General features: G+C 41.7%; 1 protein-coding gene across 1 annotated transcript in view; it reads right to left on the bottom strand.

Annotated features, from left to right (window-relative positions):
* The window catches only part of CHSY1 (chondroitin sulfate synthase 1), a 71025-nt gene that overhangs the window by 45823 nt on the left and 776 nt on the right, over positions 1-24426 (bottom strand). Inside the window, exons 2-4 of the mRNA XM_034668902.1 lie at positions 24238-24421; positions 20661-20668; positions 9303-9798 (exon numbers count right to left, since the gene is read on the bottom strand). Of these exons, the coding sequence (XP_034524793.1) occupies positions 9303-9798; positions 20661-20668; positions 24238-24421 (688 nt within the window). The remainder of the gene's footprint in view (positions 1-9302; positions 9799-20660; positions 20669-24237; positions 24422-24426) is intronic.

Consider the following 24426-nt stretch of genomic DNA (forward strand, 5'->3'; position numbering starts at 1 on the left):
GTACAGTGTCTTGATCACATCGGATGTTCAAAATTTATTTGAAAAATAAATATGCATGAATGTTCTAACTGATTGGTTGAAAGTTTTTCTAATTTTTAGAGCATAATTCCCTGACTTTTTAAGCAGAGGATAAGAGGATTTTTAGAGTAATTTATATAATTGGAAAAGGCAAAATTTAAGCTGTGAAGCTAAGGCTCCATTATTGACGGTCTTAGGTGACCTCGATGAAAATGGTGGAGTACAGACATCCAAAAAAATTCTCTCCACCATAAAAGCAAAGAGAACATGGGCATAAAACAGCTTCAGGCAACCTTTTCAGGGCTCTGGATATTAGCCAAAGGCTTAGGGTAACCCAGGAAGTATTTGTGCAAGAAAAACAGTGAAATTTTAGTAGGAATAGTAAATCTTGTGGCATTTTAACTTGCCCATTCCTATGCCCTGTTCCCCAGCAATGTGGTAACCTTGAAAACCAACAGTCCACAATCATGGTGAAAACCAGCAGCCTGGCAGCCACTGGAAGAGGACAGAGCAGGACTGGAGCTCCTTCAAAGCCCCATTCCCAGAGAACTGTCATTATCTGACCTGCCTAGTGGTTTCCTAGAAGACCCTACTTGTAAGGCTGTATTTATTTGACCTGACTCAAGAGCCCTCCTATTGCAAAAGGCTCTTGGTGGGGCAGGGAGGAAATATTTGTTGAAAACAATCACAGGCAATTGTTGAATATCATGCTGCCTGAGGAGGTAGTTAACAGTATGGGCAAAACCTAGGCTAAACAAAAAGCTCAGAAAGGAAAGTTGACGTAGGACATGTCCATAAGGAGCTTTGAAAAGCTTTAATATATTCGTGGGAACCTAGAAGGCCATGAACATGCATGGGACTGTGCACGTGGCCCAGGGAACGCCAGAGAAGGCCCTATGCTCTCATCTCTGGTTGACCTTGAGGCTCTACATAAGCAGGAAATGAGGCTAAGGAAGAGATGAAAACCACATGGTGAGTGTTGAAGGCAAGCACCAGTGAGTACACAGAGCCCCTAAGCAAAGATGGGGAGACTTCTTAGTTCCAGGCATCTAAGGACATCTTTGTCCAATCAGTAGCTGGCCACTAAGCAAACCAAGCAGATTTTAGTCCCTATACACACAAAAATATACAGACTTTACAAAATTTCCAAAAAGTCTCTAAACAAACAACAGCAACATCATCAAACCCTGGGGAGGGGGCAGAATCTGATTTCCAAGGTTGCCATATTATTTTAAATGTCCTGTTTCCAACAAAAAATTATGAGACATGCTAAGGGGGGGAAGCAACCAATAAAGAGGTAGAAATTATAAAAAAGAACTAAATAGAAATTCTGGAGTTGAAAGTCATAATAATTGGAACAAAAAATTCACAACAAATTTGAACTGGTAGAAGAAACGATCAATAAACTTGAAGACAGGTCAATTGAGATTATTCAGTCTGAGAAATAGAAAGAAAAAATAAAGAAAAGAAAAATAAACAGAACCCAAGCATATGCATATGGCAGTTGCAGAAGAAGAGCAAGAAAGAGAAAAGAGCAGAAATACTTAAAGAAATAACAGCTGAGAAGTTACCAAATTTGATGAAAAACAATCCACACACCCAAGAAGCTCAATAAACTCAGAGCCACACCTAAACACATCATAATCAAACTACTGAAAACCAGAGTCTCAAAAGCAGCAAGAGAAGAGACTCATCACATATGATGGATCTCAGTGAGATTAGCAACTGATTTTTCAGCAGAAACCATGGATACCAGAAAGCCTCCATTCAAAGTGCTGAAAGAAAAAGACTGTCAACCAAGAATTCTCTACCAACAAAACCATCTTTCAAAACTGAAGGAGAAAGTAGGGCATTTGCAGATACACAAAAACTGAGAGAATCTGTCACTAGCAAACCTGTCCTATGAGAAATATTAAAGGAGGCCTTTCAGACTGAAAGGAAAGGACACTAAATGTTAATTCAAATACATGTGAAAAAAGAATGCAGTAAGGGTAACTACATAGGTAAATATAAAAGACAATATAAATATATTGTCACACTTCTTTCTCTAATCTGATTTCAAAGACAACCACACCGCGCAGTAATTATAAATCTGTGCTGATGCCCCTAATCATGTATAAAGACATAATTTGCATGACAATAACAGGAAGAAGAGGAAAATGGCATTTTATCCAAGCAAAGACTGTATATATTATAGTTATTAAGCTGGTATTAATCCAAACTATGTTGTTATCAGTTAAGATGTTAACTGTAACACTCAAGGTAACTTCTTAAAAAATAACTCAAAAAAATAAAAGAAATGAGAAGAGAGTGAAAATGTATAAAAACTATTTAACACAAAAGAAGGCAGCATTGCAGGAACAGAGAAACAAAACAGACATAACCTAGGAAACAAATAGCAAAACAACAAACACAAATCCTACCCTAACAGTAATGACACTGAACATGTCAATTAAAAACTGCTCCAACTACATGCTATCTACAAGAGACACAATTTAGATTCAAAGACACAAACGGTGGCTCGGTTAGTTAAGCATCGGACTCTTGATTTCAGCTCAGATCATGATCTCAGGGTTGTGAGATAGAGCCCCACATCAGGCTCTGCGCTCAGTGTGGAGTCTGCTTGGGATTCTTTCTCCCTCTCCCTCTGCCCCTCTCTCCATGCACACACCTCCCCCCCGCCCTCTCAAATAAAACCTTAAAAAAAAAAAAAAACACCCAAAGACACGAACAGGCTGAAAGGAAAAGTATGGAAAAAGATATAGCATGCAACATAACCACAAGAGTGCTGGAATGGTTATGCTATCAGACAAAATAGACTTCAAGACAGAAATTGTCACTAAAGACAAAGAAGGAATTTTATAATGATAAAAGAGTTCATCCATCCATAGCTGCAGATATAACAGTTATAAGCATATATGCACCTAACAACAGAGCCCCAAAATACATGAAGCAAAAACTGACACAAATGAAAGGAAGAAATGGACAATCCAACAGTATCAGAGACTTCAATATCCCACTTTCGACAATGGGTAGAACAAACAGACGAACAACAGGAAAAAAGAAGGTGATCAACATACAAATCAAGGAGACCTAAGAGATACCCACACAACACTCAACAGCGGAACACATTCTTCTCAAGTACATATGCAACTCTCTCCAGGGTAACCATATAAAAGTCTCAATAAATTTAAAAGAACTGAAATAATACAAAGTATGTTCCTAACCACAAGGAATGAAATTAAAAATCAATAACACGGGGCGCCTGGGTGGCACAGCGGTTAAGCGTCTGCGTTCAGCTCAGGGCGTGATCCCTGCATTATGGGATCGAGCCCCACATCAGGCTCCTCCGCTATGAGCCTGCTTCTTCCTCTCCCACTCCCCCTGCTTGTGTTCCCTCTCTTGCTGGCTGTCTCTCTCTCTGTCGAATAAATAAATAAAATCTTTAAAAAAAATAAAATAAAATAAAAAAAAATCAATAACACAACGGTGGGTCTTATAGACTGCTGTGCTGTTCACAGTCTCATTTCATCTCATTTTTCACTTCTTCTTCATGTCCTTCTCACTCACTATTGATATAGCCTTTTATGGTATCACCCTTTTTTGGATGATAATTTGCCCTTATAACCTATTAAGAGCTTGGAGACTGAACCATCAAACCAGAACGTATAAAACCATGCAAGGCTCTGCCTTTGAAGAAACAGCCAGTGTCAGTGATCAGTAACTGGAGCTTCTTACTCTAGCCAGTTAGGTTCTCAGCCAGGTAAGGTTAACCAGCAGCCTAATGGTGTGAGCAAGGCACCACTAGGAAAAAACCAGCTCCATGACAACCAGCAGTTGAAGCATTATCTCTTCCATTATTACAGAAAAAAATTCCCAGGCTTCTGATATAAAGACATTCAACATCCCTTTCTAAGCCAGCCAGACTAACAAGAAAACCTTCTCTTTTTACATATTTTGCTCTAAACTCCCAATTTCCCTTGATGAGACTCCTTCCTTAAAAAGAACATCACTAGAGACGCCTGGGTGGCTCAGTCGGTTAAGAGTCTGCCTTCAGGGGCGCCTGGGTGGCACAGCGGTTAAGCGTCTGCCTTCAGCTCAGGGCGTGATCCTGGCGTTATGGGATCGAGCCCCCACATCAAGCTCCTCTGCTGTGGGCCTGCTTCTTCCTCTCCCACTCCCCCTGCTTGTGTTCCCTCTCTCGCTGGCTGTCTCTATCTGTCAAATAAATAAATAAAATCTTTAAAAAAAAAAAAAAAAGAGTCTGCCTTCAGCTCAGGTCATGATCCCAGGGTCCTGGGATCAAGTCCCATATCAGGCTCCTTTCTCAGCAGGAAGCCTGCTTCTCCCTGTGCCTGCAGCTCCCCCTGCTTGTACACTCCCCCTCTATTTCTCTCTCTGATAAAAAAAATCTAAAAATCTTTAAAAAAAAAAAAAAAAAAAAAGAACATCACTAATCTTACCCCTTCCCTGTAGTTTTATCTTTAAGATCACTATCACAGGGTTTTACACTTTTACATTTTTCTCAACTATTTCATAAACACGTTTTTGTCTCCTCAATTAGACTACAGCCCTTGAGGGGGAAAAAGGCCATTTGTATTTCATTTGTGTTTCACTCTTTTGTAGTTTCTGACCCGTTCCGAGGGCAGTGCTGGGCTCACTAACACTTGCTTAACAAATACTGGTTAACTCAGAGCGTCACGCTGGCGTGTCTCAGTATACTGGTGTAACCCACACAACTTCTAGCTGTGCCGAGATGACAATCCCTTCAGGTCTGGGGTTGGGGGGTTCAGTGGGTAGAGGTGGGGTAGCAGGAGCCCTTTGGGGGCCCCCACATACCTCAATGTGTGTTATCATGATGTGAAAAAGGTCGGGACACAGGGTTAAGGGGCTAATTAGAAACACTGCTGAAAAGAACTGGAAAGAGCCTGAATGTCCATACAAAAAGATGAAGCTTCTTATGTACCAACTGGAAAATCTTCCAAGACGTGTGGGTAAAACCAGGAAGATGTGGACAGTACGTAACACATGCTACCATCCATGTAAAAGGGGGCAGGCGGACAGACTTCGTTGCTTATATCTGCGTATGGCACACCTGTAAGGATGCGCCACAGTGGCTGACTCGGAAGGGAACCCAGTGGACAGAGATGGGAAAACTTGTTCTGATAAACCCTTTCAACTTCTGAATTTTAAGCCATGTGATGGCATGAAATACATCTTTTAAGTTGCTAAATCTACCTATGCCTAGCTCCCACTTCCACTAGTAATGATCATTTTCTATTCAAAATACCTTCCTTACTAGTCAGATGTTGAGTTAAAATAAGAAAGGCAAGATCAAGGTGCTGGTTAGCCAGCCATGCTCTGTTTATGAAAATCCACTGAACTCTACACTCATTGATGAGTTGTGCATTTTCCCAAAATACATGTCAATAAAAAGTCAAAAATAAAATGAAAAGATTACTTAGGTCAATTGTCTTTTTATTCCCTTATTTAAAGAACTGCATAGTATTTCATTTATTTGACTCAATAAATTGTTTCAGATTTTTCAATGTTTCTCAAGGAGCACCTGGGTGGCTCAGGCGTTAAGCATCTGCCTTCCACTCAGGTCATGATCCCAGAGTCCCAGGATCAGGACAGAGCCCCCCACCCACATCAGGGTCTCTGCTCAGCATGGAGTCTGCTTCTCTTCTCCCTCTGCTCCTCCCTCACCCCCTCAACAGCTCTCTCACTCACTCTCCCTCTCAAATAAATATTAAATAATAATGATGATGATGATGATGATGACAGTGTTTCTCCAAAAAATCTCGTGTAACTTGAGTTATAACACCGAGACAAGGGGGAACCAGGTTTGCCGGCTCCACTTCCCCAACAGTATTAACAGCCTCAAGGCCCACATTCTCGCTCTGGGCTGGGAGGTTTCAGTAAGCATTAAGACGCATTACTAAAGGGGCGCCTGGGTGGCGCAGGCGTTAAGCGTCTGCCTTCGGCTCAGGGCGTGATCCCGGTGCTCTGGGATCGAGCCAAACATCAGGCTCCTTGCTAGAAGCCTGCTTCTTCCTCTCCCACTCCCCTGCTTGTGTTCCCTCTCTCGCTGGCTGTCTCTCTCTGCCAAATAAATAAATTTAAAAAAAAAAAGAAAAGAAGCATTACTAAAAACCACCTTATGGTTTACTGTATCGTAACCATTTTTTAATTATGAAAATGAAGTATTTAAAGCCACTTATCAAAAATGCCAAAGTCACAAAAGACGAAGAAAGAGACTTGTGCAAATGGTCCAAACTAAAGGAGGCTTTTAACAATCAAATGCAATCCCTGCCCCTGGGCTGGGTCCTGTGAGGAGGGACCGTACCGTATCAACAAATAAAATCAGATTATAAACGCTAGGTTAAAGTTTCCATGTTGAACTTAAGCTGTACTGTGGTTATATAAAAATTTCCCTACGCTTAGTCAAAACACACTGATGTTAAAGTAAAGGGTCACAATGTTAAGTGCCTCTATGAGGGTATGGGGGGAGACACTCAGGAAAACAGGCAAACGACAATGCAAATTCTGTACAATGTTAACAGGTTATTTTGAGTATAAGGTGTATGGATGTGCTTTGTGCTATTGAATTTTCCTGGGAAATTAAAATTATTTCCAAATAAAGTTTTTTAAAGCCATATATTAATAAATAACCACCAATGAAAATCAAAGCAAGCTTAGAAATGAATCTGGATTTTGATTATGACAGTTGTTTCTCATGAGCCATTTTAATTATGTAAGTGTAATCCCAACGCATTATTTCAAACTTGCAAAAAAAAAAAAAAAGTACACCTTCCGGCTAGATTTGTAAAAGCTAAATAAGCACCTTCTGAGACCCAAAGCTTAACATAATTGTCTTTAACGGAAGACTCTACCTTAATCATTTCTCATAATGTGAGCCTTAATGGAGAAACTAGATTTACAGTAAGTTTAATAAAAGTTCTCATCCACATGAGGGATTAATCTCGCCTGAGTAGTGAACACAATGATAAATCCTACTAACGACTTAGGTTAAGAGCACTTAAAGCCCTACCAAAAAAGCAAAAAGAAATCGAAGGTCTAATAAAATGGTACATGTCCCCACAGATGTAATTCTTAAAAATGAGAAAGATGAAGAACTGCCCATAAAAGACAAAACTTGAAGTCTGCAGAAAAATATCTGAAGACAATTCCTGTCACCCAAGGAAGAGAAGAATTTCTTACACAAGGCACAGAAAACACAAACCATACAGGAAAAGAAAAAAATTAGACTACGCTTAAAATTCACAATTTGCATGTGAATACTGCATTTAAAATGAAAAGACAAGCCACATTCTGGAGAAGATAATCTCCCACAAAAGGAGCTCGCAAAAGGGCAGTACCTAGGAAAAGCTGGGTCATCATCAGGCATTTCAACACAAGAAAAACAGCAGGGCCACCACCCAAACCCAAGGGCCCCCACACTGCCCACACTCCTCCACGCTCCGTGGCAGATCCTAGGCAGGGATGGGGAACCACCCAGGGAGACAGCTTCCTCCTCCACCAGATCCCTTTGCCAGGTGTCTCCAGTCAGACTCCAGTCAAAGAGGTGGCCTCCACGGTCCAGAAAGGACGATTTCCAGCAACCCAACTTCGGGCCTGAGAGAATTTTGGTTATTACAAGTTAACAGGGGGGAAAGAGCCCTGAAACTATCTCCCAACCCCTGCAGCCCCAGGACAATACTTTCTGACATCCTGGCACTAACGTGAGGTCAGAGTTCTTGATAAACAAGATAACTGCTCTGCTGGTGTGTATCTAGCAGTATGTAAGTTATAAAAGCACTACAACACTAAGATATTTTTTTAAAAACTCTCTCAAAGGTAGGCCTATCCTCTACAATTCCAGCAGGAGGGCTAGCTTCTCAGAGATCAGGGAGAGCGTAAAACATTCCAAAATACACAAGGCACGACATGTTTTAACCGTAATGAAACATGTTAAGGTTATAACTACTAAATTAAGAATGGGGAAAATGCAGAAACACTGCCTTTTGTATTCTGCTTGAAACTGCATGACATCCCCAAAGAACTTTCCTCCCTGCAAAAATTCATGATGACAGAGATTCCTGCCCCCCCCCCACTAGATCCAGTGACCAATCCTCCGTGCACAGGAGGCATGGGGCGGGGGGAACCACAAAGATCAGAGGTTTCACTCAACTTACATTTGGTATTTAAAATGTAGGCTTTATAATTAGAAATGAACATGAAAACTACTTCCTGTATTCTTAAAAATGTCCACTTCCCTAAGAGTTCAAACGAAAGAAACAGTTATTAGGAAACCTTTAAAAGCAAGTCTGGGGGGGAGGCAAGTACTGGCAAGAACACTCTTTCTTCACTCAAGCACTTTAGAAAATTAACTCATAACAAAAGCTAACAGTTTACATCAGAAAGTGGGTTTCTTTTTCTTGGGCAAAGGTCTACAAATTCCCTCTGTTCCTCACAACTATCGGTAGTTCATCAATCTAAACACAACACAACCTAAATAATTTTTTCCACTCTGACTAATATCAGATCCTGTAACTGCAGGCAAGAGGTACACATCTGCCAATAAAAACAGAGAAAAGTCAAAAGCTAACTCATGTTCTCGAGAACATTTAAAGAGAAAACATCTACAAGTAGGCTTCCTACAAAAAAACGGCGCTTGTGTGTCAAGATAACCCAGAGGTTGCCTACCAACTAGTCTGAAAAGAACAACCACGTTGCAAACATACAGGTTACAAATAACTGTCTAAAAAGTCAAGGTTCAAAATAAATGCAAAGTCAAATGCAATTGGCTTTTTAAAATTTTTATATCATTGCTCATTTTATGAATTCTAAACATGTTAAATTTCAAAACTGTGTAGGTCAACATGACCAGATGAGAAAAATCAGGCCTTTGGGAAAAGAGGGGCAGGGAGTGTTGACAAACTTGCAATCACATCTGTGGAATCAGAAGACATCAGATTAGATGAATTTTCTGGGTAATCATGAAAATATCACTGTTACCTACAGTGAACCATATAGTTTCTTTGGGCTCCAAATGCCATTATTAACTAACTAAGGTATCAGGACAAAAGTATCAAAGGTATGTCCTAAAAATGAAGGACAAAAGATACGAAGAGGGAATTCAAATTTTAAAAACTCAGTTAAAAATGTGCAATACCTTCATACCAACTTCAAGCCTTAAAGAAGATACCATCACTCGTTTCCTACAATTGGTTCGGAACTAATGATGAAATTAACTTTTTTTTTTTTTTTTCTGTTCTTACCTCATAAGACCAGACACACTGCACCCCTGCAAACCTCCGGACACATCTTCCCACCTCCACGTCCTCGTGAGTAGTGTACATTTCCCGGAGACACTTTCCAATGTGTGGTACCATCCTCCGGAGAACCTCCCGGCTCATGATCACACCGGGCCCCCCCATGCAGAAGTTCTCACCGGGTTCCAGGGCCAGTTTCCCCATTTCTTCTGTGGTGCCCAGTCCTGTCTGCCCGAGAAAGAGGGGCTCGCTGCTATTCAAACTCCTCAGAAAACTCTCCAGACGGTCTCCTTTGATATACACGTCATCATCTGCTCTCATAAACCATTCATACTTGTCCAAGTAGTGGTCATGCATGTACTTGAGCATCATGAAAGACTTCTTCTGGGGTGGGTAGGAGTCGTCCACGCCCCGTAGTGGCACTATCGGGATTGGTATCGATGTGTCTGAACCCTCACTAGAGAAGAATTCGACTTTCCCAGGAATTGTCTTGGACCACGTTCTGGAATTAAAATAAGTATCAGTGAGAGAACAGTTCATGTCAAGCTTCTCATTTCCAGAAATCCACATATCTACTCATGCTGAATCACTGTGTGTTCAAAAGGAATAATAAAAAGCTACTTGGTCTGCTTGTTTCCCCTTAATGGAAGCCCAGGCTACAGGGTATTGCAAAGCCCAAATTCATTTCCAAAAGAACCCCAACAAAAAAGAATGATGAAGTGTTAAAATACTTCCAGGATAACTAAGTTTTAGCTGTGGCTGAAAACCAAATTGGAAGGGCACCAACGTCTAAATCTCCAGGTTAATTTTCTGACACTTATCAAGTCCCTACCCACAAACTCCTTCATTGTATAAGACAATTAAAAATCAAATTCTTTTTTTGTATTTTTTCCTCTCTTCCCCTATGATTCTCTGGTTTTGTTTCTTAAATTCCACATATGAATGAAATTACATAATTGTCTTTCTCTAATTGACTTATTTTGGTTAGCATAATAAAATAAGGTGAAATCAGAGAGGGAGACAAACCATAAGAGACTCTTAACTCTAGGAAACAGACTGAGGGTCGCTGGAAGAGAGGTGAGTGGGATGCGGTAACTGGGTGATGGGCATTAATGGGGGCACGTGATGGAATGAGCACTGGGTGCCATATACAACTGATGAATCACTGCATTCCACCTCTGAAACTAATAATACGCTACATATTAATTAAATTGAATTGAAATAAAATTAAATTTTAAAAAATCAAATTCTTCATTCAACAAAGCTTCTTTGAACGCACATCAAGTGCCAAGTATGTGCAAGGCCAGGGGGTGCTCAGTGAGCAAAATACAGACGCCAACTCATGGAGCTGTCATCAGGAGAGACAGACATTTACCAAGGCAGTCACACACCAGTGTACTTATTAGTATGAACTAGAACAAGCCCCCTGGAAGAAAGGCGCACAGCCTTACTTAAAGAGCGTAAGAAAGAACACAAACTAGACACACAGCGCTTCCGAGACAGGGGTGAATGTCAAGGATGAGAAACAGGCCCAGAAAGTGGCATATGCAGACAGGGCGGGTTGCTGAGAGGGGAGCAGACCCCCTAGAGCTGGGGGTCTTCACAGGGTACAAGCCACTTCGAAGGAATGGGGCAGAAGCTGGGGCAGAAGTGGATGAAAGCTTTCTGCAGTCCTCAGGGCATAGAGGAGAGGGCTGAGGCCACCGGGTAGGAAATGCTGCAGCAGCCCAGACAACAGTGCCATCAAGGGTATGTGCTCCCCCCACTGCCAGAAGAGGAGACACCGATGATGAATGAGAAACGGTCAGGAATCCTGCTGCTGAACAGCTGATTTAAGGCCATGTTACATCTGTCCCTATGCTTTCTTTATACTAGAAGTATTCCAGCCACAAAATGCACTTACAAAGACTACTTCTAGGAAAAACATCACAGAATACAAATTAAGCAGTCAATTTAGCCCTAATAAGATCAAAAAAGGATGCTTTGCAGGTGATATTCTCCCCAATATGTTTTTATTTTACTCATCTGTTACAATTACATGTATTGCAGTGAAAAGTGAACTTGAAGGGTCAATGAAAACCACATATATCTTAAATGGAAAGTCTTAGGGAGACAAGTAGTTGAAAAAGATACACACCAAACCGCTGGTGAAGGAGTACAGAAGTAGGGAAATGGGAAGGGCAGGGGGGGATAAAGAGAACTTTCTCTTTATTCTGTGTATCTCTAAATTGAGGAAAATCTTTATAAGCACAATATTACTTTTCTTGGAAAAAATTTCAACTGTGATAAAATATACGTAACTTGAAATTTACCATTTTGACCATTTTTTAAGCATAATGTTCAATGGCATTAAGCACATTCACATTGATCTTCAACGTCACTACCCTCTGTCTCCAGAACTTTGTCATCTGCAAAACTAAATTTCTAAAGCACAGTATTATTTTTGTACTTTTATCAACAATCTACAATGAGGCACTTAAAAAGCAATTACTGGCTTTTCATTCTCTTCCTAACCCGAACGTAAGGAATACAAAATGACTTCAGACTTGTCTCATTCAAGCAGAGGAAGAATTCAATGAACTTTCTGTCAAATATGCTTCTCGAAAAATCTGAGGACTACATACATACCATTTTTCATTAAAACTAGGATGTCAGCTGTAAGATACACCATTGTTTTTTGTACCAATAACAAAGAAAAAAGTGCCAATCATAATCACGTGATGCCAGCTACTGTAAAACGCACCGTGATTTCAGCGATGTTAAAATGTGGGGAAGAAAATGTCCATCTTAAAATGATGTAAGACAGCAGAGGTAATGTTTTTCCCTTAATGTCCATAGATTTAAAACGGACCTATAGAGTCTTTTGCCATTTATAAAACTCTTTAACAAAGAATTCGTCACATATGGAAACTGATGGGACTCCAGATGCTGTACCAGGTACTGTACTTCATTTTCACAAAGGATAAGCTCCTAAAAAAAAGGATAAAAAGTAAACGTGGCAGGAACGGGGCAATTAATTTAAAGAGAAACCAACCCTTTTCCGTAGAGAGACAAGTCTCTTTAAAAATGAGAATGAACTACAACCCACACAAAATGTATAATAACCTAAAGCCCCCCTGCTGATGTGGTAACCGAGAGGGGGGACGGCTTCCCAACACCAGGAAGTTGGTGACAATGAAGATGTACCAAGAGGAGCCCCAACCAGGTCAAGGAGCCCCTGATTCCTTCCTTCAGTAGAAATGATTTTTGTTGGGCAGTCACAATTCTTTGAAAAAGTAATTAATTTCAGTAGTTGGCACATAAAAGAAGTCAACACATCCTGCTCACTCACATGAAAAAAGTGACTTAAAAGTGTCATGTGTGTGTATGCACGCTAACGCGCAGAAATCATTTCTGTCTCTGAGACATTCCCAAGTGAGCTTCTTATTACTTTCCGTAAGACACACTACCATTTCCTACCCTTACTACATGCAGAAGGAGCCTGACTTACTCAAACCACAACCAGAAAACAATAAGGCATGATGGAGTTAAAATATGCTACCTTTCACAGTACTCCTGAAATGTAAGTTATAAATAGTCTGCATTATCTCATAATTGATTATACATGGATAGTAAATAAAATCAACCTAACTTTAGCTTCTACCCAATTACTTCTGAACTAAAATGTGACTCATAAAACAGACCAAGTTCGAAACAGTAAGTACAGAAGTAGCCAAACCCAGAAGCCACTAAGATGTTCAAGCACCATGACATTATCTGAGATGTGGGGTGGGAAGACAACATCTGCCTTCAAAGAACAACCTACTCAAGAGACAACACACAAGGTGATGGTTAAGAGCATGGGTTCTGGAATCAGGCTTTTGGGGTGAGAGTCCTGGCTCCGCTTTGGGATAAGCCACTGTGTGGCTCCCTTTCCTTGTCTGTAAACTGCGGATAATAATACTACCTGCCTTACAGGGTTGCTGTGAGGGTCAGGTGGATTCTTATACCTAAAGTGCTCAGACGCCGGCCCAGCATGCAGGAAACATGATGTAAGTGCTTATTAGGGACACAGGAGTGTGCAAATAAGATAGTGAAAGAGAAGATGAAGGGCACAGGGGAGTGTGGGCTGAACCTGGAGTCGTTGGTCATAGGATCACAACCAGCGTGGAGGCATTATAGAAAATGCCACTCCTCACATTTCTGGCTAAAAACCTGACAGTCCAAGCTATCTATGAGAATTCTGTTTTACAGTCAATCTTAGACAACGTCAGGGTAGAAGTCTAGTAAGACTTTACTTTTTTTTTTTTTTTTAAAGATTTTATTTATTTGACAGAGAGAGCACAAGCAGGTGGAACAGCAAAAGGAGAAGGAGAAGCAGGCTTCCCGCCGCACAGGGAGCCCGACGTGGGGCTCGATCCCAGGACCCTGGGATCATGACCTGAGCCAAAGGTAGATGCTTAACCATCTGAGCCACCCAGGTGCCCCAAGACTTTACCTTCTAAAACGGTTCTCATTTCTAAACACCAGAATCCTTCCTATTAGACTAGCATCAAAATGCATTTTCGTCTGGGCTCGGTGCCCCCACAGACAGAATGCGGAAAGGAAGCGCTAACAGAACCACCATCACTGAGGCGATTAATGCCCGAACTGTGACTTGAAATCACGTAATTTGTCCAAGAAGAGAAACCAATTAATTTTAAAAACAGACAATCTAACCTCAAACCATCCTTAAAAGCCTCTCTGCAGTTTTATGGTAACTCCACCCAATTATTATCTTTTCCTTTTTAGGTAACCCAAGGAAAAACCTCAAGCTGCCCTTTTCTGTTCTAAATGACGGGTGGTTTGAGGGGAAATCTCTCAAAATGAAGTTTCTGTAAATCCTCCAATCTTAAGAAGTTATGATCTTTTCATTTAGGGTACCTTTGGCTTCAAGAGCTCCAGAAAGTTAGAGCGTTCTGGAACAGTAATCATGATTCACCATCCTGGGGGACCCGGGGTAGTGCCATCATAATGGGAAAGAAGTAAAGGAGACACTGCTGAAGAAGCAAGCTGGCCCTCCTTCCGTGACAGAAACAGGTCAAGCTTCTTATTTTCATAAGCAAAGTCAACTTTGCCGTCGACAAGTTTGTTACCGGGAGCAAAGAGTTCTCCCTTAATTGAAACCACAGAACATTTGCAGAGGCCCTTGCCAGCAAGCTCAGTTTTCAGTGCACGGATAACCAACTCTTGCTAAAGCATAGATAAGACAACTGAAATTTGAGAGAGCCAAGCAAGCTATCATCTTTTCCTCTGGGCCTCTAAACGCTATCCCTACACCAAGTTAAATCACAGTTAAGTGAGGCAGCTGGACAATATTAGCTTTGCTAAGGAATGCCTTTGCTGATTCAGGACTTCACAGTCTCCCTTTCTGTTCAGTTATCATTTTAAGAAAAACTATGTAAAGTACATTTCCGTACAAAATTGCGTCTACAGCAGGACTCCTGTCCCGAGTACACATTCAAAATACGTGGGTAAGTTTAGCAAGCAGGCAAGAGTACATCCCTGTGATGTGTATTAAGGGAACAAAAGTACACATAAAAATAAAATATTTTACAATTTTACCCCAAAGTGTTTACTATGGTTATTTTTGGATGGAGCATCAGAAGACATTTAATTTTCTTCATACTTTCTCCATTTTCTAAATTTTCTGCAACAGATAGCTATATTTAGAGATGGAAAAAAATTTTTTTTTAATCTGGAGAAAAACTTTAAGTTACAAAGCATCCAAAGAAATGAAAAGATTTGACATCAGAAAATTCGACTTATGTAATAAACATTTTTTTATTCTATCCAATGGACAAAAACTAAAAGAAAAATGAAGATTGAGTACTTCCACATTTTTTTTTAAAGATTTATTTATTTATTTATTTGACAGAGATAGAGACAGCCAGTGAGAGAGGGAACACAAGCAGGGGGAGTGGGAGAGGAAGAAGCAGGCTCAGTGCGGAAGAGCCTGATGTGGGGCTCGATCCCATAACGCCGGGATCACGCCCTGAGCCGAAGGCAGACGCTTAACCGCTGTGCCACCCAGGCGCCCCTGAGTACTTCCACATTTTTTGAATTTTAATAGCTACAGTAATTTTTACAAGTAAAAAGGGGAGATCTTCTGTGATTTCCCCCAAAATCACAATTAAATATATTGTCAGACAGTTATAGTGGTAAGTTTGAAAGGACTCATATGATCAAATCATCTCAGAATTTGGAGTCATGGAAGGGAGAATCTCATCTTTTTCCCTTGTAGAACTGATAGATAATAGGAATTAAAGGTATATACATATAGAACAGACAAGATTTAAGATAACTTAACCAAAAGGCATACAGCACAAAAACATGAGCAAGAAAATAATGCCAAAGAAAAACAAAAGTAGGGAAGTCAGAGCGGGGTACCAGTACAGGTACCAGGGAGGGCGAAACCCTGGTAGGGGCTGCCTGCTCACCTCTATACCCATGGGAAATACGGAACCAACTGGAGTCCTCCGAAAAGATGCCACCCTAAAGGAGGGAGCCCACGTGGTGGGACCAACTGCCATCACGCGGTCTCTCTGTCTGCTAAAGGTGGGTCCCCTCCAGCAGGCAACCAAGAGATGTGGCAGGACTGTGTCCCACTGCTCAGGGTTAAGTGAGAGGACTATTCCAGATACTAAGACCCGACAGAAATTTCTCCCCCGGGGTCCACGGCAGGGAAAGCAGGGCACATGTATCCTGCACAAGGTTGATGGAGCATCAGTCTGAGCTCATCCTCCCAAAAAAGTGCATGGAGAACAGTTCTTTGCTGCCAGTCAGAGCAGCCATGCACTTGAACTCGATCAGGCCTTGGGAAAACTCAGAGATCTTCCAAGGGTACCAAGTGATGACTCAAGGCCTCTCCTGGAGCTGAAGGAAAGCCGTCTGGCAGGATGCTGTAAGCATCATTCAGTCCCTTATCTCTGTTCTGTGTTGGTATGAGGAACAAACGTACTTAGCTGGTTTCCCTTCCGCTTCTGTGGTTTCCGGATACATGGTTTCCTCTTTTAAAGTCTTTAGCTGTCTTACTGTGTACCTTATGACGTAAGCAATCTCAATTCTTTTTGGAAGTAGGTGCGGAAATAGAACAGAAATCACAAATGGTGGGGGGAAAATTTTTAAGAAAAATCAAATTATACTCTTTACCATTAATCCTAAAAGTAGACTTAAGGTGAAAGCAAGCATTAAGACTTTTTTTTCCTCAATAAAGCTGTTGGTGGGTGGATTACTGCTTCCCACCTCAACAATGGCCTGGGCACTAGCCCAGGAGGCAGTTCCAAGGTATTAAGGACTAACAGCAACCTGCCCTTTGAGCAAACAATGGAAATACTCATCAGTACAGACCACAAAAACACCCTCTTCGAAACCTAAGAATTAAAATTTGGAGTGTTAATAATAGAAGGCAAATTCTGGTCTCATGATACATTTCCAAAGTTGGAGAGTGACATTTTATAGTTTCTGTTTTGCTACTGTACACTTAAAAGTGTAAATATGCAACTAATTCTTAATCATGCATAAACAAAATTCATTTAATATTTAATTCTAAGCAAAGAAAAAAAAAAACCAACCACATAAAAACCAGCAGCAACAAAAAGTGCTGTTTAACACAAACAATAAAACCACCTTAACCTACTCTGGCCGACCCCTTTTGCAAGTCAGTCTTCCTGTGTCAAGGCACTTCCTGGTATCAACCCGCTTAACACTAGCCCACAGCCACCCTTCCACCAAGCAGTTACCTGGTGCTGCGTACTGTGCTGGGGGCATTAGTAACTCAGCCTGTGACACTTCTATGCAGCGTGTGAGGTATTGTTACCCACATTTTACAGAGGAGGAGACTGAGGCGCGAGGCTAGGTAAATAATTTCCCAACATCATACAGCTAATAAATGTTGAAGCCAGAATGCAAATGGGGTCTGATTCTAAAGCCTCCATGGGCCAGCCACTGGATTCTATATCCCGCACACTTATTTCCAGGTCATCACCCACATTTCCTTTGCAGTCCCTCCTCCATTGAGAAGGCTGAGAAAATAGTCATCCCAGAAAAGGAGAGCCGCCTTACACCCACTTCAGCCACTGCCACTCTGTCTGCCTGGCAGAAACCTGTCCACTGAGGACACCTCTTCACAGTCTAAACTGGATTTAATGGAAGGTCAGAAGACTCCACTCCAAAGGCAGCCTCTGAAACCCTCATTCCCTTTCCGTCCCTTCACTACTGTAAACCTGGCCCGATCATTTTCCAGCAGTGGGCTGGCAACACACAGAAGAAAATCCCAACACAAAAGCAGCCTTCACACCTAGGCCCAACTTACAAAGCAATTGTTTTAATGCCATTAACAACTCTATTTTCAATAATCCTCAGGTTTTGGGTTTGCAAACCCAGGGTTGACAACAAATCAGGGCAGAATACACCTTTTTTTTTTTTTAAAGAGTGGGGGGGTGGGTGCTCCACGCAGGCAGGACTCCATCCCAGGGCCTCAGGATCATGACCTGAGCCAAAGGCAGACGCTTAACCTACTGAGCCACCCAGGCGCCCCTACACCTTCTTCTTGTTAATCATCCACAAACCAAATTACTTGGTTACAGAACGAATACCACAGCTATACAGGTTTTAGACAGGACACTGAATTAAGGTAAGAAGATGGACAGCTTCACTACTTTTCAATCGTAAGTTTCTTGTTCTCCCAGTTCCGTCCACCTGCACAACAGGTAGAGACACCGAGTACTCACATTCGTGTGTGGAGGCCAGGGCCCTCATGTTAAAAACGCTGTCCCCTGATTCTCCCAAGTACTACGTAGAACTGTGAAGTTATGGAACTAAGGAAAATACAGTTGCAGAAACCAAATACTTTATCAGGACAGGATTAACTGTTACTTCCTGAAACAAGAATGACCTCGGACCCAAGCCCCAAGGCACCATCTGTGCCCAACCGTGTTGCAGGTACCTACCTACAATTTAACACACATGAAACCGCACTCGAATTTCCTTCCAAGAGCTGTCCTCTCCTCCTCCTCCTCTTTTTTAAACTGTAGTTCTGTAGCCTTACTACAAAATAATTGTTCAGGGCAGAAAAGCTCAAAAGTAGACAAAGGGCCAAGAAGAGTATGAAAAATCATTTAGCATCACTGTGTGTATATTCTTTCACACTTTCTTTTCTATACTACACAAACATATGAGATTATTTTGTTTGATTTTTAAACAGGAGTGGCTTCATACCCAGAATACAATTTTATAACCTACTCTTGAATAATTTAAATATATTGTGATTCTCTCTTCATTTCAGTAAACATATTTCAGCCACATCATTTTTTTGTGGCTAGAGAAGCAGATCACGGTATGGATAAATCAGTGAAATCAACTATAGTCCACAGTTCCTAAGGCAGAACACCAAAGATACTTGAAATTTCCAATTCATACATACATCTTTGAGCACATCTTTAAATCCCTTTGAAAAATTCTAGAGGAAATGCTAAATTGCAGATTCCAGCCTCAAAATGCACAATCCCCTTGTTCCTTCACTACTTCCTGCTCTTCCATGTTTCCAGGAATCTGTTGTCTCTGCCTCAAAAACTGCTATTCATCCTTCAAGACTAAGTGAGGGAAATGCAGGAGTGTGTGGACGAGGCCTTTCCTGATCCCCTTCATAAATGAGTGCAGGCCTTTGTCCTGTGTCCCCACAGCAGTTAGTCCAGGCACTCTGTAGGCCCTCATCATCAGTATTACCATTTCTTTCCCTCCCTAGAAAACAAATCCTGCCCGGATAGAATTATTAATCCATTTTCAATACAGAACAGCTTAATGAACGGACAAAGGAAGCGAAACTAGTCATGTGATGAAAACACAACCGTGTATAAACTTCTGCTGACAACCACAGCTATCCTTGGAATATTCTAACCTTCTGAGGGTATCAAGATCTGGAATCATGACACAAAAAACTAAACTCACATTCAGGATCACATAGTCCTCCAGTCACCTTAGTTAACTCACAATGTGAAATGGGTTGTGCTCCAAAAGTTCATTTACAGGTTGATTATTCAGATTATAGAAGGCAGTCAGTAAGTTTTTCCCAGACTGAATTCTATCTGAGAAAGTATTGCTCTAAACTGTTCCAAGATAACTATGGTTTACTGAGTTCAAGAATAAGAAAAGGAACTCTGAGATTTCCTCATTAAGGTTGGTAAAAGAACAGTGTGCCTTCCCTGAAAGCACTCGGAAGAGGCCATTAACTACTACATCTTGCAACAAGATTCCTGTATTACAGCTAGTGTTTCTCAAACTTTCTTCCCACCGTTCCCTACAGACTGATGCTAATCTTTAATGGTGCCCTTAATCACTCCCAGGGCAAAGAAGGGAAACCATCCACCTCTTTCCTCTGAGAAAGTAAAGAAAGAACAAAACGGTTCCCCATCTTCAGCCCAGGGGAGGTAAAAACCAAGACAAATAAAAGGTGTTGGATTAGCTTAGAGTTCTGGGCATAAGAAAGGACTAAAAAGCAAAGTATGCATGTTTTTTTTCCTTCTTTTTTAATCAAACCATTAATTAAAAAGAAAATCCAAATGGTATCAAAATTCTCTGAGCAAGAACAGGTAAGTGTAGCCAAGAAATGTTTGAAACAGAAGAGGAACAAAGAGAAACTTGTCTACCGGATATTAAAAAATTATTCAACTTCCAATAATTTCAATGGGTGGTACTGGCAAAAGAACAGAGAGAAAGATCAGTGGAACAGAATAAGAAGTCCAAAAACATACCCAGGAATTTTGAGTATGATGAAGATGGCATTTCATATTGGTAGGGAAATGGGAGCTTATTCAACAGATGGTGCTCATACAATGTACTGTTTGCGGGGAAAAATGAGATTGAGATGATTTCTACCCCTTCTAGAATAAGAAAAAAAAAATGTTGCTTTTAAAAATCTCTCCAGGGCAGTAACTCTCTGAGCTTGGGGCAGGGGAGGGAGGTAACCCTAAAATCGGAAAAGTAAAAACTAAACTACATAAATTTCTATCACACTAAAAACAAAGAAAAAAATACGGAAATAATATAAGCTGTAGCTAGTAACAAAAGACACAAGGAACACAGGGGTTCTGATGATCTTGCATAATAAATCCCTCTGGAGGAATCAAGGTACCATTTTGAAGTGAAATTGCCGAGAATACAAATACTCTGTAGATGAGTCAAAACAAATTTCTATATGTACTTGCAGAACCCCAGCTACCCAGAACCCTCAGGCAATGGAAGCCTCAGACAGTTTCAAAGCTCCAGCACTGTAACCATCTCAGATGTAAATCTTTTCTCCATCTCTTTGTAAATTCATTATATCTATAAAGCTAAGGGTACATCCACCTGTATGTCTAAATGCCTTCTTCAAACTTTTCCTGTGCAAAACCAGACCTGTTGACTCACCTCCTTCCCCACCTCAATAAATGAAACAACCACTCACACCTGTCTTTCAAGGCAAGACCCTAGAAGGCACTTTTGCTTCTTCTTTGCCTTACCGTCAGAACGTCCTAACCTCCGCCCCAGCAGATCCCCTGGAATTCTGGACGTCTCTCCGTGACCACTGCTACCACACCAGTCCCTGCCACCCCCACCTCCAGCCAGACAACGCCTAAAATCTCCTTACTTCCCTACCATCCAATCTCCACACAATGGACAGAATTAACTTTTAGGACATAATGCCATCACCACCCTTTCCTGTCTAAACCCTCCAAAGGCTTTCTAATTCACCTAGGATAAAATTCCACGAGACCAGACATTATCGGGCCTCGTCCACTTTCTTTTATTGGCCTTCTTTTATTCCCTTCCAAGTTGGTTGCTGTACTTACCAGCTCTTCCCTCTGCTCCCTTGCTCACCAATGATATTCACACAACCAGCTCCTGACCATCAGACTGTAGCCCAAATACCAAGTTCTCTAGACACCACCCCACCCTTTCCTTACCGTTTTATTTTCTCCATAGTACCCATCATTAACTCTTTGTGTCTTGCCTCCACTAGAATAGAAGTGCCACGAGAACAAGCATCTTCACCATTGTGTCCTCGACAGTCTGGACCCAGAGGAGCCATGTATGTATTTGTTGCACAAAGGGATCAATCTTAAGTGTAACTGGGTATTTTTATGAACCAGGATCACTCCTATGAACTTAACAGCTATGGTGTCTGCTTAGGGCCTATGAAGAAGCCAGCCCCCGTCAGTCTCTGATAAGCTACACTCTGAGTTTTGTTTTGCCAATCTGTTGCTTGCATGCTATCAGCTGTCACTGCACTGCTAACAATATTTGGTGGCCCCTCTGTCCACTTCAAGCATTTGGCAGATTGAGAAAGTAAAAGCGTAATGATGGGGCTGTTCCATCATTAAAATGCGCTAACTTCAGTGCAGACAGGCGTATCTCATTGAATTTCCCAAAGGCTTTATATAGCTCCTTTCTGGATCTCAGACAATTACTAGTCCCCAGACCTAAATTCTGACATTTTTAATATCTTAGCATAAAAGTACACCATACTGCCATCTTACTAAAAATGCTGGCATCTCCTTACACCCATAAAGCCAAAAAGTAATTTTACTTAAAAAGAAAAAAAAAAACTAAATAAAAAAACATTAAAGTTCTTCTTAAGGTAAAGAATGAATTTGCCTTTCAGGGGAGAAGTAAAACTGAGCACACCCGGTGCCAAACTGGAGTTCTACCTAGCATTTTAAGATTCGAGCCGACTTTTATGCCAAACGGCGTGCAATTTCCATTTTAAGAGCTGAGTGTGGAGTTTCGGCCTCGGCTGCAAAGCACAGCAGAGCCATAATCATAAGTTACACACTGTAACCTCCATCCCAATTCAGGCCTTCCCCAGAAGTTCCTTAAGACTAAAACTGTCTTGTGCCATCTCCTGCAAACGGTCTAAACAGAGGCCTGATGGGCTGAGAAGCAGAGGATTTTAACGGGAAAGCTAAGTCCACCCCCCAAGCTTCAAGTAATGGGACTTCTTAAGATCAAAGAGATAAAAGAGCTGCAGGAAAGTTGACAGAGTGCCTGGATAGGATACACTGTTTCCACATAAGGGTTTTCCCTTTATCAGAAAGGCAGAGTTGTCACAAAGAAGGAAGAACTGGGGCCAGATGGCAAACTGTGTTTCTACTTTCCATTAAGTGTCTAAAAGAAAATAAACAATGAGATAAAAATCCTACATCCAAAAAAGATGAGGTAGGAGATTTGGAAACAGAGACCAAGAGAGTAAGAGTGTCAAGCTTGGGCTCAGGGAAAAGATCATCTCCAAGTGTAAAAGAATAGGTCCAATTTGCATTACATTTTCTGATACTGCTGGTGTACCAGGACCCCTACTGGTTTTATACTGATTCTGAGTCCATGAAAATATATCTGTTTGGTGGGCAATCTAGTATTTGTCCAAACTACTTTGATAATTGTCTCCAAAGTCGTGATTTCACAGCCCTTATCACCCAACGACAGTTATGCGGACTTACTTTCAAAACCATTCTGTAAACAATTTATACAGCTCATCCCCAATTTCAGATGTAGCCATTTCTCTTGGCACAAAGAACAATCTGCATAAAATTCCAGGTAATTCGTGGGAGATCTGGGAGAAAATCTTCAGCTGGGGATTCCTAAATCACTAACACAGTCTAAATTTACACGAAGTGGCTACAGTGTAAGGTTTTCAGGCACTCGGGATCCTTCCCGGCAGAACCTATGCTCTGGACTTAAGTAAGATCCTCAAAGAAACACGCAGGAATGGCGAGTCAATGCACTGAAAGTGCTGACATTCTCTATTGCTCTTTCTCTTTTTCAATCCTGTACTTCTTCCCTTAGAGGAATAAAGATCCATATATGTTTTTCCCTTCCTATCTAGTGCCTAGACATTTAGACCAGGACTAAATTTAAAAGCCAAAGTTTCAAAGGTATTGGTTATAAATTAAGAACCAACAGCAGCAACCAGCCTGGCCTTGCTCAGCACTGACTGCTCTAAAAGTTCCTTCTCTGAGGACCTCCCTGAATTGGTTTGTTCTGTGGCTGGATGACTCCCAAATCTTGTCCACATGGTAAGCATTTCTGTACTTAACACGTATAAGGTTCCATTAAATCCCTTTATTGGTTCCACACCCTTCTCCTACCTCAAATTCACTCGAATACAAATCTGACATTCCAAAATCATCACGCCCTTCTAAAGGTTACTTTGGCTAATCCCTCTGTTAATCCTGAACATGATTCCAGCCACTTTTATGACTCATATGGCCAACTAGGACCCAGATACTGGATAACACACACACATCCCTAAACTGAGCTAGTTAACCCCGAATCTACCATGGGCCAAGAACTACTTTTCCCAAGATTCTCTTTCCATTAACTCAACAGACTGGTGGGGTCGAGCGTGCAGCGGGCAACCCCTTTCATTTACAAGAATGCCTCCACCAGTGATATCTTTAAGTATGCTATGGAAAGGCTCTAACCAGATTAATTTACCTCGGCTCTAGCTCAAGAGCAAAGGTGCCTATTTCAGAGAATCAAACGATAACCATCACTATTACAAATATGGTGTGCTAAGAGTTTTCCCAACAACCTTATGAGGGAGATACGTTCAGTCAGACCCATTTAACAAAGAAGAAGGCTTGGACGTAGAAAGCTAAAGTGCCTTACACAAAGTCAGGCTAAGGACCACACCCACGGGAGCCAACCTAGTCCACCTGATCCCAAAGCCCATACTCTTGGACGTTACGTTCACCATCCCGCCTCTGACCTCTGCTTCCAATGTTCGACATCCACAACCCAAGGGGCACCCCGATCCCACAGGAACTCCGGGAGCTTCGGGTCTGGAAAGCAAGCAAAGACTCAAGCCAAGGGAGTACCGGCAGGGCCGCCCACCGGGATGCTGGATACAGGAGTCGGCATCCTGGCAGCAGGGACTCACCTGTAGGGCGGCCACGGCGCGAGTCTGCAGGTATTTCTGGGCTGTCATGACTCCCACGAAGAGAAAGTTCCTGTCGCGCGGGCCGTCATCCGAGGCCGGGCCGTGAGGCCAGAGCTGCGCCCCGCGCGCATCGCCGCGCTCCCCGCCGGCCTGGGAAGCCGCCGCCGCCTGCCCTGGCCGGCAGCCCTCGGGGCTGGC

Source organism: Ailuropoda melanoleuca, chromosome 9 (genome assembly GCF_002007445.2).
Source record: "Ailuropoda melanoleuca isolate Jingjing chromosome 9, ASM200744v2, whole genome shotgun sequence".
NCBI classification, from domain to species: Eukaryota; Metazoa; Chordata; class Mammalia; order Carnivora; family Ursidae; genus Ailuropoda; species Ailuropoda melanoleuca.